This window comes from Anser anser (assembly GCF_964211835.1).
Source record: "Anser anser genome assembly, chromosome: 17".
Lineage (NCBI taxonomy): Eukaryota > Metazoa > Chordata > Aves > Anseriformes > Anatidae > Anser > Anser anser.
This window is the reverse complement of record NC_139738.1, coordinates 7,328,308-7,352,177: the sequence shown is the minus strand read 5'-3', so window position 1 is coordinate 7,352,177 and position 23,870 is coordinate 7,328,308. Positions and strand designations below refer to the sequence as shown.

At 42.3% G+C, this 23,870-nt stretch overlaps 1 protein-coding gene across 2 annotated transcripts in view; it reads right to left on the bottom strand.

Annotated features, from left to right (window-relative positions):
- IFFO2 (intermediate filament family orphan 2) overlaps window positions 1–23,870 on the bottom strand; it is a 38,352-nt gene that overhangs the window by 3,406 nt on the left and 11,076 nt on the right. The window contains exons 2-6 of one of the 2 annotated variants that reach the window (XM_083802394.1): window positions 9,083–9,143; window positions 8,689–8,784; window positions 6,345–6,485; window positions 4,447–4,589; window positions 1,679–1,799 (exon numbers count right to left, since the gene is read on the bottom strand). In XM_083802394.1, coding sequence (XP_083658520.1) covers window positions 1,679–1,799; window positions 4,447–4,589; window positions 6,345–6,485; window positions 8,689–8,784; window positions 9,083–9,143 — 562 coding nt within the window. The remainder of the gene's footprint in view (window positions 1–1,678; window positions 1,800–4,446; window positions 4,590–6,344; window positions 6,486–8,688; window positions 8,785–9,082; window positions 9,144–23,870) is intronic. The other variant, XM_083802395.1, reaches the window with a different exon arrangement.

Below are 23,870 nucleotides of genomic sequence, written 5' to 3'. Positions count from 1 at the left end.
TACTTTGGATTCACAGTACAGTCCAGGCTACAAAACATACAGCATTATTTCATGCTGCCACAAAGAGACTAGAAGACTGTTTTCCAGTTTAACAATGTCACTATTCTCTTTCAGGTTATTACCTACCTCCCTTTTTCAAAAAAAAAAAAAAAACACAACAAAAAACATCAATTTATCACAACTGCACCGATGAGCATTTATTTTGTTACCAATCTTTGACCACAACTGTAGCAGCTCTATCAGGATCATACCTGGGATCAACGTCAGGCTAACCAGCCTATAGTTACAAGAATCATTCCACTTATCCTTTTATATGCAGAACCGCTTCAAGGAGAAAGGTCATAAAAGAAGGTGGCTACAGCACCACGTAAGAACTTGAAAGGAATAAAGCCAGCGGAAGGAAGATTCAGGCATGTAAAGGACTATGTTAAAGACCAGGCACAGACGGAGCCGTCTTTATTCTGAATCTCCATCTACAAGACAAATCTACCCTTTCCTTGTATAATTTTCATTTAGAAGGATTTAAGCTTCTTAAAACCTTTAGAGTTTTTGCATGGAAGGTCTGTGTTCGGCAATATTCCTCTGATAGCTGTGCTTAAACGTGCACACACGGGTATATGCAAATAAATCTGTCACTAATTCCAGCACATGGCTGCACATTATCATTCTGCCACTCTCCCTGCTCAAAAGATGACATACAGCTAAGTATGCTGCTTTCTGCAGTCCTAGCACTTTTAAATAATCTTCGCAGTTTCAGGGTATGCCAGATGATACACAAATGGGAAGATGTAAATTAACACACCCCTGGCAGTCAACACAAGACAATATTCAGGAGACTGCTGCTTCAGCATCTTTATACTGTATCAATGATGGGAGAAGGTAGGATTATTGCCTACCTACTGCTGTCATGCTGCTCAGTAATGCAATAATAGCATCGCATTTAAGACTGCCTGCACAAAGCCAGACCTTGCCATTTCAATCTCTCTTTAGGCCTGCTTAAAAAGGCTCAGGAGTCACTGAATGAGGCAGCATGCAGCCATTAGCTTACTTTGTGTGGGATCTTAAGGATTAAAAGCAAGCTGTTTATTATCCACCAGCATCAGGAGATTCCTTTTGACTGGAAAGATGGAAGCACAAGATTCAGAAGTTCCCTAGGGCCTTACGCAGTCCTGCAGCCACAGCTTCTTTGTTTGCGACAGGCTGTATGTACTTTATGATCACACACAGACCACGCTAAGTTTATTTTTCTCCCCACACAAAAGGAGGTGCAATACCATGCACACCATGTGTGACATTTTGACAGTTAAAGTGTGAATGATCATCTACGGAGAAAGCAAGATGCTGCATGGAAGATATAGGGCTTTAGATAACCCACTGCTCAGGGTGACAGATCGCATGATGATCCTACAACAGCTAGATGCCTTAGATCTTTTGACACTTGCCATTTCTAAATACTCAGTTTGAAGAAGCAGAAGAAATTAAGTTTGGTAAATAAACTCATTGCACAGACTGAAAAGCAACCAGAGAGAAAGCACTAAAAGGATTTTAAAATTAAAGCAAGTTTTCACAGCAGACTAGATCACCAGTCAAAGATCTGAAGGCTCAAAGGGCTAAAAGAGCAGCTGAGGGATACAATTTTTTAACAGAACAATTTGAGAAGAAACTGAAACAAACTCACCTCTCCTTGGAGGTCAATTGAAGGATTGCAGTTTGTGAAGTCTTCCCAAAGAAGCAATGTTTCCTCATTCTCCTCCCACGTTAAACTATCACAGTCATCATCAAAATCAAATGTCTCACGACTGTTAAGGCAACAGAAAAAGCATTAGGGTAAACAGCTCCAGCCCTACCCCTTCAGTGCTTCGTTTAACGTTCTAGAAGAAAAAAAGGAGTTACAAGAACTGAATAGAGAAGACAAAGCAGCTGAAAGTCATGAAATATTTTAAAAACAGGCTTTGCCACTGTCTGAAAGTCCCTTACTCCTGGGCTCTTTGCCACTCCAAAGCAGAATAAGAGAGATCCTTGTTAGCATTCCCCGTTGCTAGTTCTGTCCTCCAGATGGTGCTGCTCGTTAGTTTCCCTTGTTTGCAAAAACCACAAAAGCATTTTAATCTATTCTTTTTATACATGGGAAAAAGGAACCCGACCACAGTTTGGGGAATTACACAGGAAACAGCCACTAGAAGACTCCCTGCTGATTTTCATGCTGAAGTTTAGCCAATGATTTTCACTGCAGCACTTACAAACACCAGTTTGAAAAATAACTAAGAAAAAGCTGAACCCCAAAACGATGCACAAGTGAACGTTAAGTACATATTATTGAATTGAACAACAAAAGATACCACTAAAGCCACTTAAGACTGAGAAGAACCAGTAGCAGAAGTGACCTTTAACACTGTTATTTGGTCAAGCTCCTTTAGTACAGTTAGTTGTGCAATAAAGGAAAAAGTTCCAGAAGGCACTCAAGTCCCTCTTGGTTTGAACAGCAGATTGGAGAAACACTAGTAGCTGCTTCTTGTCCTTGTTAAGGAGGTCTGACAAAAATCTGAAGTTGCTTGCAGCAGTAGTCTGCTAATTTCTGACTGATGCATTTTTGTTCTTTAGTTCATTTCCTTTTAAGCAGATAACATCTCAGTCAGGAAGCTGAGTCCAACATCATCTTTAGGAGGCTGAAGAGCGTGGCAAAAGAGGTAAGTCTAGTTGTCTAAACACAACTTCACAAAATAATAAGATAAAGATTTTGGACACATATGATTCTGCCTTTTGCAATTCAATTTTTTCAAATCAGTTCCTTTTTGCAAGAACTAGCCTTGTCAGAGTGCAGACTCACGGTTCTGACTGCTGCTTTTTTCAGACACTTTGTTCAACACTGACTGCATTTTAACTTTTTACTGCTTGACGCTTACAGGTTAAGGTCATCATTACAGATCCAAGTTGCATCTGGTTTCTGTTCACCAGGCCAGCTATTTATAACTACCTTCTACATGACAAAGACCCAAAACCCAGAATTATTTAGAAGCATGCTTTTTTCGATAAGCCACAAACATTGTTCCAGATCAACCCTATTTGAACATACCAAAAAAATTCCTGCAGCACTACATGCGAAATAGACCAAGAGAGAAGCATGTCACTAAAAGGACCAATAAAAACTAGGTATGACAGGACAGGTTTAAAAGCAAAACTAAAAATTAAATACATTACCAACCTAGTGACTAAACTTCAGTCTCTTGCTTTTCTAAAAGATCTATACTCTATGTGCTGTCACACTGAATTTTAACAGTGAAGAAGTTAAAAATCTGCATTTATTACCCTGAATAAGTGCTAGGACATCTAAAACAAAAGTCTTGACATGAAGAATTACCTACATCATTTGGGCAAAACATGTGAAAAAGAGGGAAAAGGGACGAATGGCCTGAAACCAGAGTTTGGCAACAGCTGACAACAGGATCTAGTGCTCCTTAGAGAACGTCTCGTATACTCCTACACATTAAATACTGTCCTATGTTGCGCGGGAAAGCACTGGGAATTCTTTCCTCTCCCAGCACAGTCACTGCAGAAGTTGGCAGAAGAGACACACATTCAAATGCCACAGAAATCAGACCTAAGGCACTGGCTGGGGCTCCCTTTGCCAAAAGAAAGTGGCAGAGACCCTCAGAACTCTGACTAGCCTGTGGCCATCTTCATCATTTCTCAAACAGGAGAACAGTAGGGCATATCACCAGCTAGCTTCCTTAATTGCTTTCCGTAACAGCAAGGCACAGAGAGTCTCTTCTTGGCTGCCACAAGCTTCCTAACACTCCCATTCTGGGTAAAACTTTAGGCAAAATAAATTGAGATTCTTCCAATCCAGGACAAGAGACCTTACAGCAAGGTTTACAACACTGACATTTCTTGGAATCTATAAACTGTCATCCACTGCTACAACTGATCTTCTAGACACATCCAGCACTGCCATTTGCCTGCAGCTGAATTGAAAAAAATCATGAACTTCTCAGAGAAGTTCGAACTAGTTTTGAATTGAGCTTACAGTTACAACATTGCCAAATTGCATCCAGCCCAAAAAGCAGCAAGATTCTTTCTAAAGCTCTAAAAATGAATATTTAGCCAAACATACAGCAAATACAGACTCAAGTTTTGTACCTTTTTCTTTAAATGCTTCATCTTTTGCTAGTTAGCAGCTAACAATGTATAAACATCAAGTCTTATTAATTTTTATATTCTCTATAGCTCTCCCTACCTAAGGGAGGAATAAAAAAAAAAAAATCAGTCTGGTAATTTTATTTGAACTTCTAGTAAACTTTTGAGTACGAACAATGCTGACAGTTCAGGCTCAACTCACAGAGAATACTGGGGGGTAGAAAAAAGTTTCTGAAAGCCTACAGAAACAACTCGAGTTCTGGGATTGTCTGCATTTCAGACAGTTTTCCCCACGTTCTCCACAATACTCACAGCTGATTAAACATACGCTTCATTTCATCCGTGATGTTCAAAGAGCAGCTGACCTCATCGTCAGAGAACCTGCCATTGTCTGCATCCTGTTCAGAGAGGTCGTCGTCAGACGCAAGTTTTCGTTCTTTCTTCTTGGAAGCCACCTTAATTGAAGAGAAGAGTAGTAACTGAAGGCTCATTGGAGATGCTGCGCCATGAGTGGCGGAAATAAAAAAAAGGAGAGGCATTACATTTGGGTGAATATAACTGCTCATCAGCTCCCAGGCAATTCAGGGATAGCACGTATTCGAGACAGGAATTGCATCCGTTAGTGAGTGGTGAACATAGAGCACAAGAAAGCAGTTCAAAAATGGCAAAGAGCAAAGCAAGCTGCAGGCTGCCAGCGCTCTACAGACATCTGTCTGTTCACTAACAACAGTCTACAACCTACCAGAGAACATGCAGAGGTTAGAATGATACAGGGTAAAAGCATAAGCTGGCAGGAGCGCCGAGGCAGCAGGCTTGAGAGCAATGACAGAACTCTCCCTCTCCTGCCACCACCACAGGCTGTTGCTCCCATGCTGAACAACCATGAAGAACAGACAAGAAACCTTTTTGGATAGTCTTTATTTCAGGGTCACTCCCACCCCATAAGCAGAGCCAGACCGCTAGTCTTCAGAGTGAGAAGAAGGATTAACTGAACCATGAAAATTCCTGGACGACCTCAAAGGAAATGAAATCTGCAGATGTGCAGAGAATTCAAGGGACAGCCCTGCACAGGGCACAGAGGATCGTTTCTTCAGCTGAGGATTGTTAACGTAAGATATTCACAGCAGTTTCCAGATGGTACCAGAGTCACAAACGCACAGCCTGCTCCCAGCCTACTGTAGCTTTTCCTCTAACTGGTATGTGAGCCATCCCTTATTGGTATTGGTATTGTTCTCCTTGCCTGCTGATCATTTTAACCACTGCATGCTTGACCAAAAGCGCACTTTGCAGTTACCTTTGAGCAGAAAGACAGAGCAATTCTACTCAGAGACAAGAAGGAACCACTGGCACAAAGCAGTGGCTCAATGTGCTAGAAAAATTGTCTCCAGACAGGAGATTTGGATCTTTCCGGCTTTTTGAAAAAAGCCTCCAAACATTTAGGCAGCTTCGCCACAGCCAAAACGCACAACCAGTGGAGACCACAAGCGTATTTACAGTGTTTTGGTATGGCATTTAGCACACTGTATGGCATCACTATACAGAGAAAAGCATTGGACTTATTCAGAGACTGAACACAACACTTCGACCAAAGTGGAAGGAAGCTGGGTTAATCACATTGATAGTGCAGCTATGACACAAGACAAACTGCATTGGGAGTTACAGGTTTGCTCTACACAGAGCTGTAACTGCTTACTTCAGGAGAAAATTAAATGACTTTTCCTACTAGCACCAAGGAGCTCAAGGAAAGCAACTAGAGTTTCTGGTCTCACAAAGCAGTCGTAACTCACCACCACAGAAGCGTTATTTCTGGCTGTGGAGCTTGAGCCAGAAATAAGAACATTCAGATGACAGTTCTGCAAGCTTAACACCTCTCACTTACGAAGAGGAAGCCATTTATACAAACCTAGGCCCTGGAATGCTTTTTCCCCCCCTGCATTCATTGCAGGGTAGGATCAGACTAACAATGTATCTTAGAGATCCTGATATTTATTTTTTTTTAAACTCTCTAAATTTTGTGCTTGTAATACTACAGCAGCTTCTGCAGAAGAGAGCTACACTCCAACACCGAGAAAGAAGAAAACATATCTATACAAAGAAATTAAAAAAAAAAGAAAAAAAAAGCAAGTGACCTGGACCATACTTCTCAACACTGCTCCCTCTTGACCCGTTACTACTTGTCCTATCCTATGGAAAATTCACAGCCTAATCACCTGGAATATCTTGGAAACGTCTTCAGAGTTGCGCTGCTGCGCTACATCACACAGCTTGGCTGTGATATCGATTCGCCGACAGATGTCCATGTCCACCTTCATGGCCTTTTCTTGAATCTTTGTGTCCAGGTCTGTCATGGGCTGCAGGAAGGACAGCAGTGATTATCTTCTATTATTATACAGTTCAGGAAAGCAGAGATACCCCATAGTATCTCTCTAACCCCAGGGCATACCATTCTTAAACAATATCACGTCTCGTTCTCCAGGAAAGGCAGTACATGGACAGTCTAAATAGACTAGACGGCTAAGAATTAATGTTCATATCCATTTCCAGTAAAATTTCAGCTCAGTGATTTGCCACAGAAAAACCTATACCCGCCCCAAAACAACTTCTATGTATGGCAAAAGTGAACTTTTCCATGGGTCAATATAGCTTCAAAAATGGAGGAGATAAAACCCTGCTCAGCATGTGTTGAAAAGAAAAGTCTAAAACCTGATGAGTACTCCATACTCCCACAGCCTCAGACAGAAAAAAACTATGCCTGCAAGGAGAAGTTGCTTTCAAAACACAATCCAGTTGCTTCCAAAACACAACAACTTCACACCTACCATGAAACATAACATCGAGACCGGATCTAGAGAGATCCGCAAAAGCTTGTGACACAGAAAACAATATCCAGTTTGGCATTAACCTGACTTGCAGCCTGGCAAAAATTCTCCATGAAAAGCATTTTGTTCTGCTTCACTCTGGGCAGTCATTACAAACATAATTTGTAAGAGATACTCCTACTCAGACAGTAAGTACTCCTGCAGCCACATGAAGGCACATAATTCTGTGAAAAGCATAGATGTCCAGCCTAAACAGAACTCACTCTGTTGGAAAGCACCACTTCAACAGCTAGACCAGAAAACCTCTTTGCAAAGCATTCCTAAATACCAAATCCCCTTTCCACCGAGAAAGTTTGGTTTTGCTTTTCTTTGTTTTAAAATATTAGACAGGGTTCTTCTCCGGCTTCTGTCAACCTCCTTTGGACAACTTTGGGAGGTTTTTATTTTCCAAACAGCTTGAAGAAAAGGAGGCTATAAACAACGCCGCTCTCTAAACACAGTATTATCAACTGAATAAGTAGCAGCGATTCTTATCAACAGGAAGGTAGGAGGCACATGCCAATGTTTTGTGTTTCCCTGCTCTAAATATTTACACGGTGGGATTCAAAAAAAGTATTCTCGCTGCTTTCCTTAGGCTCTCTTCCACCTTGCAGCATGTGCAAAGCCCACAGCATGCTTTCTCTCAAGTAGATGTCTGCATTCACCGCCACCCTTCTGTACACACCGAACATTTCTCCCTCAGTGAGAAAGTTATAAGCTATGCAGCCCTAACAAGATTCTCCTTTTCACACTGCCTCTAACCAAGCATACCTATTCTTGATTAAACATCAGAAGAAGAGACAGCTAATTGCCGAATTTCACATGAACAGATCTAGTGGCCCTGAGAGAATATGTTTGACATGAGGGAGCAGGTTCTGCAAGCTTATGTGAAGACCGGAGGAAGCAGTTCTAAACAAAATTACTGAATAAGTATGCATAATAGGACATCTTCATTAGACAACTGGCATCAGCACACTACTTACACAGAAAGCCACCTTACTTAATGTTCACCTAGTTTATCTTTCCAGATATCCGCACGAGTACAGGATCAGTATGTAAATGCAAGACAAAATTACGCAGTAATGGCCTAAAACATCCCCCAGCTGTGAAGGAAAGTCAGTATCAAACAAGGCATGAGGAAATTCCTGAGATTTTTTTTTTTTTTTTTAATTTTTCTCTCAAAACTTAGGCTGACACAGCACTGGAAAAAATCCAAATACCTGAACCATACTGGGTTAACCTCTTCAGGGCTTTCATGAAGGGAGTAGGAACACACACATAGCATTCCTTTTCGACATTACTCCTCTGCACGTTTCAGAGCAAAATCCCTCTCGTTGGAAGTACGTCGTGCTGCATGGTGACTGAACCCTTTCCCCTAACCTCTGAGTTCTCTATCTTTTTTCCCCATGGCTGCAGATTTGAATGCCAGCATTGCCAGCAGTGGAGAATGGGGGAGGGAGGGAAGAGTCCAGGTTATGGGCTAAGCAGCAAGTTAATGCATCTCTACACAGACCAGACAGGAAGCAGGGGGAAGGGTGATCTGTCTGATGCATTAGATCGTAAAGGCAGCCATAATACTAACTACAAAGCAGCACTCACTAAGACCGTAACTTTTTTTATGAATGAAGCCATTTGCATGACACACATTTCACAAAGGCAGTGGGGAGGTGGCCACTCTGCTCTCCAGTATACTTACATCACTCATCAGACCCTTAAAGACCACAAGTTCTGCTTTCAGTCTCTCAATCTTTTCATTTAACTCCTCCTGGAGAGCTTCCGCTTCCTGTGCCTCCTGCAAGAGAAAGCACACACAGAACTAAGAGGCCACAGGGCAACATATGCCTCCTCACTTAACCTCAGGAGGACCGATAAGGCATGTCGCCCCCTCATCTCGCTCCGTCAGAAAAGTCAGCACCTTCCTGCTTCAGCTTCCAAACATTAGCACTGTTCTCTAGCATACAGCAAGGCATTCAGCTGCTGTGACTAGAAGAGGGGCTTTTAACCGAAAGACAACTTCTTTTCCAGCGATTAATGGCATAATAGGTGCGGAGAAAGCCTACACCATTCAATACCTACTACGCAAAACTTACCTCCCGCAAGGTTTCCACCATAGATTCCAGACTCATTCTTCTTGTCAGTTCCTCTTCCCATCTGAAAGAGAAGATTTGCAGCAGATGGAGCGTTAACTATCAAGAAAAATATATTTTTTCCAAATCACAAGTCTTCTGATAGCGGTAGGATGACGACAGTTATTTCAAACATCAAGCAGATGGTTCCCCTCACTTGTACACCCTCAAACCAGGAACATAAGTCTATAAAAAAGTTAAAGTGAAATCAGCTCTCACTGGGATCAGTGCCCTTCCTGCTCTTCTGTGCAATATCTGGTTGCAAATCAGGTGGGAAATTTTCAGTGCAATGGGAGGCACTTGAAGTTAAGTTACCCAAATCAACAGTCTCACTATTTACCCGTTCAGTCCAATCCATTTCAACATTTGCGTGCCTTCTGCATCAAAATCCTCAGGAACCTACTCACCTCAGCCATTTCCCAGCACTACAAGTATCTTTGAATGCAGGATCTATATACACTCACTCACAGTACTGAGAGGGTACGAGGAAAGGAATTACACAGTTACAAACTGTACGACTAAACCTTATACTACAAGCATCATTATGTTTGAGCATATTATTGGATTAAGTACAGAAATACCTGGCAGTTCCTCTCTTCAAGCACAAAAATCTTTCAAAAGGTATTTATTGTCAAATACTGCGTTTTGCTAACTCAAACACAAAGTTCTTGAAAATGTGACTACACACATTCATACATATGAACATGGTTTGAGCTCAGGGGAAAAAAAAAGTAAAATGCATGCCACTTCTTGAAATAAATAGTAGTGCCACAGGAGACCTGCCCAGTCTATTATAACAATATGAATTATACCCCTGGAAAAAGTTTGTCTGAAACATTTAACACACCAGACAACCAAGAAACAAAAACCCAAACAGTAACTTCACCAAGCAATTCGGCATTCTCTCAGGAAGGCCACCGTTCCTTTTTATAGTTGAGCAGAAGCATGATTTTGGCACTGGCAGTGGAGGGGAACCAGGGCCTGATGACTTAGTCTGCGAAGCCTTTTGAAGTGTCCGTTCAGCAAGCTATCCTGACGAGCAGGTCACACCGTCTGCTCAGACGTGTCTACTCCTCAAATCCCTTGGCAAAGCCCGGGGATCTGAAAGCCTACCTGGAAACTTGGGCTGACAGCTGCCATCAAGACATTTGCTTTCAATAATCCAGTAAATATTGGATACCACACAATTAAAAACACTCCTGTGAGCATAATGCCTAAGTACCATCATAATTATTTCTGTTGCTACTTCCAGGGTCTTTTTTTTTTATGTACCTTAACTCAAAAATGGCAAACCATGGGACCAAAAAACTATTAAATCATTCTCGAAAATGCTAGGCTGCAAGGTTAAATCTGCCAAAACACATCATTTCAGCATATTTACAAATTCACAGAGAAACCTGGTGACAGCTAGATTGCAGGATATTCCCACGGAGGTAGCTGCATACATAAACGTCACACTACTCAATACATCTCTGCCTCGGAAGTCTAATCCCATCTGAAATGGAAGCCGGGGAGGACCGTTTCAGCAGTACGGGCTGCAGGCAGCCGTGGTGGCGTTGCACTTTGCTGTCTTCAGGCACCAGCAGAGGCACCTGAACGGGTTACATCTCAATGCAGTAGCACCGTGGAGCGCAGCGCCAAGATGACATGCTGGCTACATCCGTTCCTTCCTGCTATTGTGCTGCAGGAATAGCCAGCAAAACAGCGTGAGCCCTCCAGTGTACAACCAAAGTTTGATTTATGCAGCAAGACTTGTGCATATTTCTACCAGCAAGGATTTGCTGCCAAGCAGAGTAAAATATTTAGGCTGAAATTTGCATTTGTCATCAAATGTTTTAGCTTGTATTTCCATAACCTATTTGTTTTTTTGACTACTAATTACATGTACGTTCCCGTAAAAATAGTAACTTTGCTTTTCAGATTTAATATTAAAGTCAAGAAGGTGAAATTAATTAAAGTAGTCAATTAGGTTCGCAATCTGTAAGATAACCTCCTTCTGTTACAGAAGGAGTGTTGCATGGCTTTAATCATTCCTTCTGGTCTTCCTGCCAGCAGGCTGTCATTTGTGGATGCAAGGCAAAGCAGACATTGCAAGAACTGATATGCTGCTGCTTCTCAAGGCTTTAGCTGCTGAAATCAGGAATACCAGCTGCATTCAGGTTATCCTGCTGTATTATTTGCATTCCTACAGTACACTGTGCGTTCTGCAGAGAGGGATGTATTTTTGGAAGACCTATTTGCGTATTTTTACTGACTACGCCAAAAAGCTAGCAAAAAGGATTAGCATTCCTCCCTAGCAGTTCAGCCGTTCTGGGCAGCTGCCAAAATTACGCATCTCAAAGTCTGCTCAGACTAACCTTCCTCATCCTGCAAGAATTCCAGTAGTTCCATTTCTTCTCTTTGTGCCAGTTAAAGTGCGTTTCACAGAACAGTGATTTACAGCCCTAATTCCCTTCTGCCAGACTCAGAGAGGAAAAGGCTGCCTTCTTTACACACACCACAACACCCCAGCCCCCAACTTTGCTCTGGGTTCTGTTTCTCTCAATTATAGGAACAATCGGGTCATTTTTAACCAAAAAGTTCACGCCTGGCAGAAGAAAAGAATTCATGCTGGACTGATAATAAGGGTCCTGCTAATCATTAATATCACATTGTAAACCTCAGAACACATTTTTCCCACCCACCAGAGCTGACTTACATCATTTAACAGCTGAAAACGTCAGCCTTACTTTCTCCTCACACTTAAACCTCAGCAGACTCTGCAGTGAAGACAGGAAGAAGGCTGGGAAAGCAGAGGGTGACAATGGGACAGGAGATTAATTCTCTATTTAAACTTCCAAGCAAGTGAGACAATAAAAAGATTGCTCATTCATATGATCATTCTCTACTTGCTGTAACACACAGGACTTTAAAAGGGACCTTGGCAGCTGCTGCTACTACACGCTCCAACAAATGCTCCAGTAAGTAGTCAGTCAGCAGGCTGCCGAGAAGATGCTAACTATGGCGCTGACGTCTTTTAATACTCAACATGCTCTGAGTTATTCTCCCAGTATTCTATGCTAATCAACATCACCTTCCTCCGTCACTGTTTTAAAGCAGATGTGGTCTTCCACAAGGCTTAATCCCAGCAGGCTGCGGGTGCCCTCTGATTCTCAGCAAAAAGCAGCAGTGCTGGCATTAGGTGTGCAGCCTAGGATGTCCACGAAGGGCTCGAAGCCTGGTGCTCCCTTCACCTGAAGGGAGAGCAGGTCAAGGACAGACGGACAGGCAACTGCTCCACTGGAAAGCCACAGGAGAAGCAGTAACAGGAATAAGGAGGACTACAATGCCCAAAAGAAAATGGCTGTGCATGCTACAGGCTAAAGACCATCAGTCTTATATATTTGCAGCAGGATATCAAACAGACAGCTGCTCTTGCTTGTCTCACATACACTTATTTCTTGGCTCAGACGCACCAATTGCTATGATTTCCAGCTGCGTCCAAAATCTTTTTTCTGACCCTGAAATGTAAACATCACCATCCAGATCTACCGGACTTCAGAGCTTCTCTGTTCTGTTTTATTCTCGGTTCCTTCTAAAAGGAAAGAGAAAACCGAAATACGAATTTCAAGTCTAATCAAGCTTTTCTCCGTCTTCCCCACCTACAAGGATGTTTTAGTCATAACCATCACCCACCCACCCCCAAAAAAGGGCTAGTCTGCATTTGAGCAGTCACGGACCTTTTCCCCTCTTACCAGATGTGACATATTACATTCCAGCGGCATTCAGTCACCGCAGCTTCGGGCCCCAAACTACTTCTGCAGTCCTGTGATTAAGAGTAAGCGTCTTTCATAGCTTAGAGGAGAACAAAGGATGTTTGCTCTCTTTAAAGGGAAAAGCTATGTTACGGGGATATTAGACAAACAGTACACGTGAATAGTCAGCTAAGCATTAAGGTTGCTTAAAGCCTTATTCTTGTAAATCTGAGTCACACCAAAAAGTTGTGTGTTTCCCCGGGAATTGGAAGGGCAGCTATGAGTTTCACCAATACTAACGCTTTCTGCTAAACAGAAGACGGCAGATGGAGACATCTCAAGAACGCGAATATCCCCTAAAAGCTTCTCTAACACTTTCCAATCCTAGTGTTCACAGATTTAAACTGAGCAGGCTCTCTTGACAAAACCGACTTCAAGACGCTATCCCACTCCTGAATACCTGCACCAGTGAACACAAACTTTGTCCCTTCTTCTCTCCCAGTATCACCAAATCAAATTTCATAATACACACTGGTGAAGAGAATTCCCCGTTGGAGTAGATTCACAAAACCTCTTTAGGACACAAAGTTTTTGAGAAATTTGCCTTTCCGAAAGCAGTTCAGTAATTTTCTTTCAAAAATACAGGATTTTTAGATGCAAGTACAATATAATTTAGACAACACACTCACAAAGTATGACAGATATAAACCTACAACTTCAGATACATTTTTGCTCAAGGCAGAAAGGCACGAATAGACTAGCTGATAGTTAATCATGCCTGATGGTATCAACTGCGCTATTTCCTTCATTGAAAATATCCTTCCTTAAGGAAGCCTAACAAAAAAAAAAAAGACCAGGAAAAAACATTTACAGTGGTCTAAGAACATGAATGGTCCCCTGCCGTTCTCTCAGGTATAGACTTTGAAGCTTTTAACTCTGCTTTGTTTGTGAGGGAACACCTTCCCATCAGTTCGCAGGGAGGAAAGCAGCCACGGAAAGGAAGACCAAATTGCTCGAATGCTTAAGTCCACACCAGGAACAAAAGGGTGTATTTGAACAACAGCCATAAAATGCTCATGAAAATACATGATTCCTGAAGACAAACATACTGATGAATATGTTGATGAAGATAAAACTTATTGGTGACTATGAATGCTGCCCCATCCCTGGAAATGCCCAAGGCCATGCTGGACGGGGCTTTCAGCAACCTGATGTAGCGTGAGGTCTCCCTGCCCATGGCAGGGGGTTGGAACTAAGTGATCTTTAAGGTCCCTTCCAACCCAAACCACTCTGTGGTTCTGTGATTCTATGAACTCACCGTGCCATCTCAGGGAAAAACATCATTGTGTTCTCTTGCATGCTAAAACACCACAATTCCATTTTTGGCATGAGATGCACCCTGCCTTACTCATCCCTAAGATATGAAGCACCTAAGATGCATTCTCTGATGCACCACACCTGCAAGGAAATGGAGAAAACACCCATCCCATTGCAGGACCGAGTAATTACACCCCTGGTGCTGCCGTCACCGCTTAGAGACACGTCTCTGTGCTCGCTTTCCTTTGCGGCAGCACCGCTTGTTCCTTTGTGCTTTCAGATCTTTCTGACGCCCATATGCTGTTTATGGGAACTCCAAATGGCAAGGCGTGCTGCACGGCTCACCAGTGCTGGCACGAGATTTAACACTTCACACACACAAGCCTAACCAATGTAATCATCCCAGATTACTCACAGAAGTTACGTGCTGCCTCTCGTTGCGTGGCTGTAGGAACATGCCCATTAATCCCCTCTCCAGCACCTAGATAATAACTATCAACATTACAGTTTGTAACTCTGCTTATTATACTCTGATTTCATCTGAATCGACTTAACGGCCCCTCAGAAGTACAAACTTATGACGCTTACACAAAAGGATCCACAGCCTAATCCTGTAAATGGCCAGAGGCAGAAATCTGGGCAGGGCACGCCGCTTAAGAGGAACACACTGTGGTACCTTGGGAGAGGAAAGCATCGTATTCAAGACTTTCTGAACAGATGCAAACAAACTTTACGATACTAAAACCCTGCTGCAGCGTCAGTCTCTGTTTACCCATTCGCCAGATATCAAATGGTGTTTCTCAATCAAGAGCAGAACCCGCATTTATAATCTCATGGAACCATTCCTCGTTCTAGAAAGCAGACTTGGATTGTAAATACAGATAGTCATCTACATGCTCTCATTAGCTCAGAAAACCTGAACCATCCAAGATGGATTTCATTAAAAAAAAAAAAACAAACCAAACTTCTACAACGCTTTCTTCTATCTTCTTTTTTAAGGGAAAAAAAAGCTAGCCAACAATGCGCCACTCTCTCTGCTTTTAGAATCCTGGCTTAAGAGTTCATTTTTCCATCCACTCTCAGTTTTGCATTAAACTAGGTGCAAGGTTGCATTGAACAATTAGCTTACTAACAAACGTTACCTCGATTACATGTGCATTTGTAAGGTACTGTAAGACAGGCATTCTCCTAAATTATCCCAAGCACGGGCCATTTTGATCCCACATGCCCTTACTTCTTATTGAAGCAAATTAAATGTTAGTTGATGGGCTCCATGTAAAACGTATTAATTTAATGTGAATGTCTTGATTCCATTAAAGCCTGGCTCTAAAACAACAGCAGCACTGGAATGAAGTCATCTGTTGCTTGCAATCAGCAGGAAAGCATCCGCTTCACACAAGTCTCAGTCTCCTTGCTAGGAGTCTGTCACTGCAGCATCACATTTCCCAAACATCAGAGTAAGGGGGGAAGCTGGTATCCTCAAACCTGTAGCAATGGTCTAGATTGTACAGGTAAATTCACTGTAGCAGAACTCCTGCCCTTCATGCTGCTAAAACTCAGGGGGTTCACTACAAAGAAAAGGTTAATATCAAAGCTCTGTTCGAGACTCATGCTCTACTTAAAACAGCATGCAGGTCTTTGAACAACAGCAATTTCTTGTGAAGGGAATTACTGAAAGAACTTACTCTACAGGAAAACACTGCATAATTATACCTTCTGATTACACTCACCTGGAATGATGATCAAGACTTTTAATGGAACCACAATAAATATCATCTGTAAGTTCATTAAGCCATGCATAACGTCAAAAGGGTTTAACAACTTCAAGCAGAAGCAACAGCCGTGCCTGCATTCCTTCAGAGAGCAAATAATGGCGCTTTTAATACATTAGGAGCATCTACGTGTAATCGTGCCATCTTCATAGCAACATTAAATACATTTTAAGCTACATAGCTACAAGACACACGCTTCTGCGTGGCATATTCTTGCAAACACTGAACTGAAAGAGCAGTTTTCAATCTAAGGTATCTTTTGATACCTGCACCCAGCCTCAAACACAGAAGCCCATCAACACAGACACAAGATACTTATTCGAAATAGGTCTAATACAGCATGTGAGGCTGCTGTCAGTTGTTTTCACAATATTTCACAACTGCCTGACAGAGAAAGCACCTATAGAGATCTCCTGTCCTTACAAAGGTATTTGCACTATGCTGTGCAAAAAAAATCCTTAAAGGAAAAAAAAATCCTTGAAGGTCTGCCATTTACCAATGCGTCCAAGGCCACTAATGTTGGTAGTTTATTTCTACATCACTTAATAGCAAATGCACTTGAAATGCTTCTTCCTCAAAAGAAATTATGAACTTTTTTTCCCACTGTACATGGATGAAGAAATAGCATAAAACAGGTAAGGGTATCTAGCTCACTGCTGCCCAGCTTTCTCTTTAAGCCAAGCCAGACTCTTTGACTCACTCTCAAAGGTGTTTGAATTCTGAATTGGACAAGTGTCACACAGAGAAGTCTTGTTTTCCCTTGCGTTTGTAATCTAATCAGCATCCTAGCTGCTAACCCCTTCCATAGGAGAGAGTCCAGAACTTCTAGAAGCAGACAAGTCACTTTCATTGGAGAGGAAAATTCTGTAGAACTTCCTCCTTCCCCAGGTACTGCCCATTCTTCGCTTCTCAAAACCCATTTCAAATCCTCCTCAAGAGGAAGATCATACCCATGACAACATAACCCAAACCTCTGTATCATAGACCTGCCTATTCTGCAGCTGCAAGTGATTTTAAATATTGACTAACGCATTAAGCCTCTGAGAAGTGTTCCCAACCACACCTATCAACAATGGCCAGGATTACACCCTCCCAGAATGAACCTGATTAGGTAATTTTTTTTTCCATGCGATCTTATAGCATCTTTACATTTCTGCATAGCTGTTCTGCTACTCCAGTTCATACCAGGCATGTGGCAATTGCAACTGCTCTGGAGGAACCGAGTTTTCACACTTCATGAAGCAAAACCACAAAAGGCCTCTGTGTATTCAGTATTTATTTATGAAGTATCCACATGCTAGAATCCAAGTATAATTAGAACCACATTTATCACTAGGGTTCTCCACACCTTTAACTGGTGTGCTGACCATAGGCACACAACCATTTCCTGCAGCCTGCAGAAAGAGATTTCTGGTCAGTCATAAACTGCTCTGGCTGATAAGATACCAGCAGATTGCAAGCTCTTGGAACAAGGCTCACGATGTAATTCATGATATGTTAACTGTTATATCAGGTAAACTAAACACTGCTTTCCGTATCCTCCTCTTATGTTTGCCAGGGCAGCAAACAGCTCTACAAATCCGTGCCTCACCAACCTGCACAAACACAACGAAGAACAGATCGAGCTGTATTTACTTTGCGCAGAGGAGTGGGCACAGACAGTCTGCAGCAAGGGGTTCCAGGCAGGATCAGCACTTGCTGTTTTCTACTTGGCATCAGCAGCTTAAATTCATTTTTCACCCCTGTCAAAATCTTCTTGACAGTGTTTATAACCCCTGATCAAATATACCAGTCTAAAGCATGAGCAAATAATTCTGCAGCGTGGCTCTATTGCAGTTTTTGACAGCTGAAATGCGTTTTTTTCACTGGTATAACAGACCCCCAGGAAGGGGAGAGGAATTTGTGCAGTAACATGAGAACGTGGGGACTCTTCCTGCCTTCCATTTTCCAGTAAGCTTTGCGGTAACTGAAGCTAGCCCAGTTCAGTTTCTAACAAAAGAGCCTTGTGAGAAAAACAATTCAGGAAAATGCAAGGCCTACAAGCTCAGCTTGTGAGCTAGCTTTCCTAGGGGGGTGGGCAAGGGCATAAGCATTTCCTCTGTATAAAACAGGAAAAGAAGCCAAGAGCACAAGGTAAGGATGAAACAATTGGAAAAAACAATACCAATAGCCCCAGATTAGGCAAAGACATAAGAAGATGCAAGGGGGAAAATACACTATGCAGAAGACGAACCACTTGAAAGCCTAATTCTAAGCTGCTCCCCACTGAAAAAGACAAAATTTACGGTTAACTTAAAATTTTCAGCTACTAAGATCAGTCCTTAGACAGCCTGACAGCTATCAGAAACATATCAGAAACGTGAGCTGCAGAACCATTAAATTAGCTAGGATATCGACTTCCAGCAGGCTTCTCTGTCGTTAGGGTAGGTAGCTACTATTCCCTACCCCAACAGAGCACTCCGTGTCTACACCGAGTCCGCAGACCCCCTGGTGAGCAGGACTTCCAGGGCCACATCTCCGCGCCTCCAGGATACCTGCAGCAGCACTTCAGTGCGAGAGTGCAAGTCGGACAGACTGTTAGTTTGCTTGACAAGTCAGCTCTGATCCCAGGAATTTGATGCAGCCCGCACATGGCATAATAAACATGATCAGGTCAATCTGCGAAACATCTGACCAGATTTATACCAAAATGCCCATATGACGTGGATCAACACAGCAGACACTTTCGGAAGGATGAGAATCAGAGCACTACACGTTGGGTTTCTTTTTTAGCTCAACTGGGCAGAAAAGAAAAAAAGACATATTTGTGAATATTTTACTGCAGCCTAGGTAGCTACTACATCAGTCTTTCTGGGACAACGCTCAAGTTCTCAGTTCTCTTCCTCTTGTATCAGTCAAGCACAAGGCATTTCCCCCATTTTGTAGGTATATCCGCTTATTTTTCCTCTATGTATATATATATATATTTCTATTAGCAATAAAGAGGAAATTTAGGAAGACAGACACATCCTGATTTCACCATATCGGAGGACTGCATCATCTTTTCAAGGCTGTTTCAGCTCCTTCCAACACTGCTATTTATTTAGTTATTTATTTATTTTATTTCCCTCCAAGAGGTCTCGCGGTGCCAAAGAGCGCTCGCTGGGCCAGCAACCACTGACGAGCACAGTTATAAAACAAAGAGGAAAGACCAAGCTCCGAAAGAAACGCAATTCTACACAGACCAAAGCCATCTCTAGGCCCCTTTTTAGGGCTCCAGGCTCACTCTCAGCCCCTAGCCGTGCTTGTGACAGTCAGTTTCATCCGATCAAGCTGTTCTGGAAGACGCAGCCACACGCTCCTTTCTCCACGCCACGTGGCAAACCCCCAGCCCGCAGAACAGCTCTGCGTACTCCCGGGCCTGCAGAAGACAACCGTAAGCACGGCTTATGAAACAGCCGCAGCAAGAGCACTGCATTCCTGTGAAACTGTTGTCATAACTGCAGATAAAGTAATTACTTTGACTCATTTCGAAACAGGTAATCTGAAAAGCACAGGATTACATGACTGTATACCGCTGCTAGCTACAAGTTAATTATCAAGCCCTGAATTCCCATGTAAGGAAATCTCTAACAAACACAAGTATTACAAACGTCAAGCATTAAAGACAACCGATCATGTACAGAAATTTATTTTACAACTCCACCCACGAACAAGATACGATTTTATGGTAGTTAGTATGGCAGACATTCAGGTGCTTGGTCCTAACATTTTGGCACATGCATACTAATAAACTCACTGTGAAATTCAGCTGAGTAAACTCATTATTCCTGACTAATGACCATTCTCTTCAAAGACAATATTTCCAAAATACAGTGACAGATGCCATAAAACTCAAGTGAAAGACAAAAAACAGAATGGAGACTACAAGCCTGAAGAAGTACTGATTGTTTCTTTTATATATATATGTATTTTTTTTTTTTACACTTCCTACAAAAATAAAAAAGCTACCCATTATCCTGTGCTCCTCCTGAGTAACTGCTTTATGTTTACCTACCCTGCTACAGGGTGGCAAGGGGGGTGTTAAATTTCATTATTCGGGTCTCATGTAGACAGGTACAGCCAGGCATCTTGGAGCAAATGAGAAGCAGAAGTTCGACATCTTGAAATAGTTGTTTTTTCCTAACCCTACAATAGCAGGGCAGGAAACAGTAGCCCAACCAATGCTTTTAAATCGCCTCGCAATTACTGCATAGACTATTCAGCATCTCAGATTCTTTGAGTCAACACGCAGAGAAAGCCTGGTACAAGTGTTAATGTGAAAAACTTGTAGAACTGCGGTCTACTGCTCTGAAAAGGTCGGGCAAAACAAGCTTTTAGAGACCCTGCACAGACAAAGGGGACTCTCAACTGTGGAATACAGTATGCTATTATCACAGTCCCAAAAAAGCCATGTGATTCCTTTGGACAGCTCATCTCCACCATCCACATCATTACTGAAATGAATACAGGCTATAGCATAACAGAACTGAGCAAGAAAAGTTTCTTCATCAAATTGTAAGGTAGGATGTTTATAAGGGAGTTACCAAGAATACTTCAGCGCTCAGCTTCAGGAACAAAACTGCGCAGTGAAAAGGGATTATTATAACTGACTCATGTTATAATCACAGAAGAATCCATCCATTGTTTAAGGAAACTTAAAAATTGCTTAATGCTCTTAATTTAATCAAATGTATTCAAACAGCAGAAGATAGGCACCAGCATGCCTGTCCCAGAGTCTGACGCCATGCTGGCTTAATAAAAAAATAAATAAATAAAAAATCAACAGCCTTATTCCAGGCCTTCTTAACAGTTTTAATAGGTCCTTCCCTAAGATTTAAGATGACTAATATTAGTATTTTAGAAAAAAATAGCGTGCAGTTTACAGTTAAGTCGTGTTAAGCAAACATTTACAATAAATAAAGGCGTTCTGCAGCCAGCCACCGAAAGTGTGGTTTTTCAACTCCTATCCTCCATGCTAAAATTTTTAACCAGTGATCTGATCTTGACGTCCTGTGGTTTTTAACGCAAGAGGGTCCCGTCCTGTTTCTCTTTTCCCTAGCATACTCATGTCTAACTCTCAGCCCTTTACCAGTTCAGCACGTTACCACTAGAGTAATATAAAGTACCCATTAATAAACCTAACAGGTTAGTGAAAGTATTACCAGTAGAGAGGACAACGCCAGACCTTGCTGTGACTTGTTTCTGGAGCCAAGAGCTTCCAACTTCTAAAATCTAGCACGAGGCTTGAGCTGATTTTCAGCTTTCTCCCTCTAGTCCTCAGTTGCACAAGATCAATACAGTTTTTTCCCCACAAGACAGCTGTATTCATCTTTCCCTAACCATTTTATCCTATCCTTTTACCTCTAATTCTCAGTTCTCTTTCCTGTATTTTTGTTTGTTTTTTTAAATCCCCAGGAAAACAGGAGACACTTCAAGAGGCGGTAAAAATATTAGTATGAAAAGAATGGTTTTGGGTGGTAGGAAAAGAAGAAAAAGTAAGTAAGGCATGCAGTAAAAACATTTGAAGTCTACTTGTGGTGAAGAGTGCTTACTGTATCAAAAAAGTACAGCTCTATACAGTTCTAGTCTTGTAGCAACTCTGAAAAGATGTCAGAAGCGCACTCCGATATGCCATCACCATTTTAAAAATACATTTGTATTTTTATGGTGTTCAGGACATTCTACTTGTAACGTCCCACCTCCTCCTGCTGCTGAGAGCTCTCAGCAAAACACAGCCACCTTGCCAGAAGTCTGGCAGCTGAGGAGACAAGTAGTTACAGAAGAGATTTAGAGCCATAATAAGATCTAATGCTAAGCTGTCGGAAAGTACAGGCAAACTTCTGTGGCATGAATTTCCCTTCTATTTTGTATAAACACCTAATGAAAGCTTTCATGAATGTCCTCTTAGAGGCTGCCAAGTTAAAATAGTACATTATCTCAGCTGATGCACATGACTACATGGAAGATCCTTACATCACAGCTCTAAGGAGTAATCTAGCAAGCTTTTAACTACAGGAAATTTTTCCCATGTAGGGTGAATAATATCTCTTTTTCAATACTGCCTCAGGACTTCATGGCAATCTGCTACTAAGTGGAAACCCTGGATGCCTCGAGTAATGCGGCTGCACTGCGGGTCTCCTGCTCTCTACATGGAGCAGGGATTTTCTGACACTGGAACTTTTATGCTCACGTTGGGTCTGCAGGCTCCAAGTTGAGTTCCACTGCACGCATCCAGCTAGGTGTCTCCTGAAGAGGTGTTTTCACAGTAAGCCACCATGAAGGCCAGTCTTAGTCTGCAGAGCAAACCAAAAACGTCTGCACAATTTCCACAGTTAACAGCTGAAAGAAATCCCCCTGAAGTCAATGGCCCTTCTAAAGGAATGCTTTCAGGAATACAACAGACTAAATTGCACGTGTTGTTTCTCTCTTAACTTCTAAGGTCACCAGCTAGCCCAAATGCATCACTGTCACTGCACAAAACGATCACAAAAAGCACCTTTTTCAACACCTACTGCAAGCTACTGACACAACAAATCTACCTCCTTTTCCACAGATATTCGCATCTTCGCTAGATCAACATTCCAGCCAATGATCCATTTTGGGGATGCACCGATCCATTTCCGTTAAGAGTGCCCAAGTACGCACCTAAATGTACAGCAAGCTAAGGTGAGCTGCTATGATGTAGCCTGTGCTCAGTACAAAACACTAGTATTTTAACAACTTCTCTCATAAAAGGTCTTGGTCGACTCTTGCTGATTTCATGAGCAAGTGCTCTCTGCAAACAGCCAGGCGCTGTGCTCACCCTGTTACGCAGAATGGGCAGGGTTGGAAGGGCCCTCTGAAGATCATTTAGTCTGACCCCCCCACAGAGCACGATCACCTAGAGCACCTTGCGCAGGATGGCACCCAGGTGGGATTTGCGTATCTCCAAAGAAGCAGATGCCACAACCTCTCTGGACAACCTGTTGCGGGGCTCTGTCACCCTCCCAGTAAAGAAGTGCCCCCTCATATTGAGCCGGAACCTCCTGTGCTTCAGTTTGTGCCTGTTGCCTCTCGTCCTGTCACTGGGCGCAACTGAAAGGAGACCGGCTCCATCCTCTTGACACCCTCCCCTCAGATATTTATATACATTACTGAGGCCATTAATGTATACAAATATGTGTTGGAACCGCACCGCTGTTGCCACCCCTGAGTGCTTCGGGAGGGCATACGCCCCAGTAAGCCCAAGTAACAAAACACTGCTCTTCTGCAGAAAGGAAGCAGAGATCATGCTGGAATGTATTACCACAACATTGTCATTCACTTCTGTGATTTTTCAGCCTGAAATGCCAAGAATAATTGCAAGTTGCAGCTAAAGCTCCTTTTCTTTACCTTTCCTTTAGGTTTACCTCTCTGCCCTTCCTCTCTCTCCAACTCCTTTGAGAACCAGCCTCAAAACCAAGAGCTAGATATCTTAATCTCTGCCCCAACACTGAAGGCCTTTATTGAACCTAAAAAAAGATCAAGGAAGCTGTTTTATAAAATGAGATCATGCTTACCAGCTTTCAGGAAACAGGAAGGCAGCTGAGATACATAGCTAGGACGCAGCAAAGTCTCCACAAACTGTGTTCCTACGTGTCCAGTTTTAACTTACCTATATTTTAAGAGTTGGATTATCTTTGAAAAGATAAATACATTTAAGCATAGCCTTTACATGTAATGTCAGGATTCTAACAAGGCAAGTAACAACAAAAGGTAGGAAATAAACAGCTCTTCAAAGACTCCTGTGACACTGGAAGAAATATTTTGTACTCCTTACGCAGTCCTCCAAGAAATGTGAGAGTGCTTACTCTGTTTAAGTTGCTTTAATCACTTTAGTACAATGGGCAGATTAATACAGTTTAGTATTCCTAGCTAATTACAGCGGCT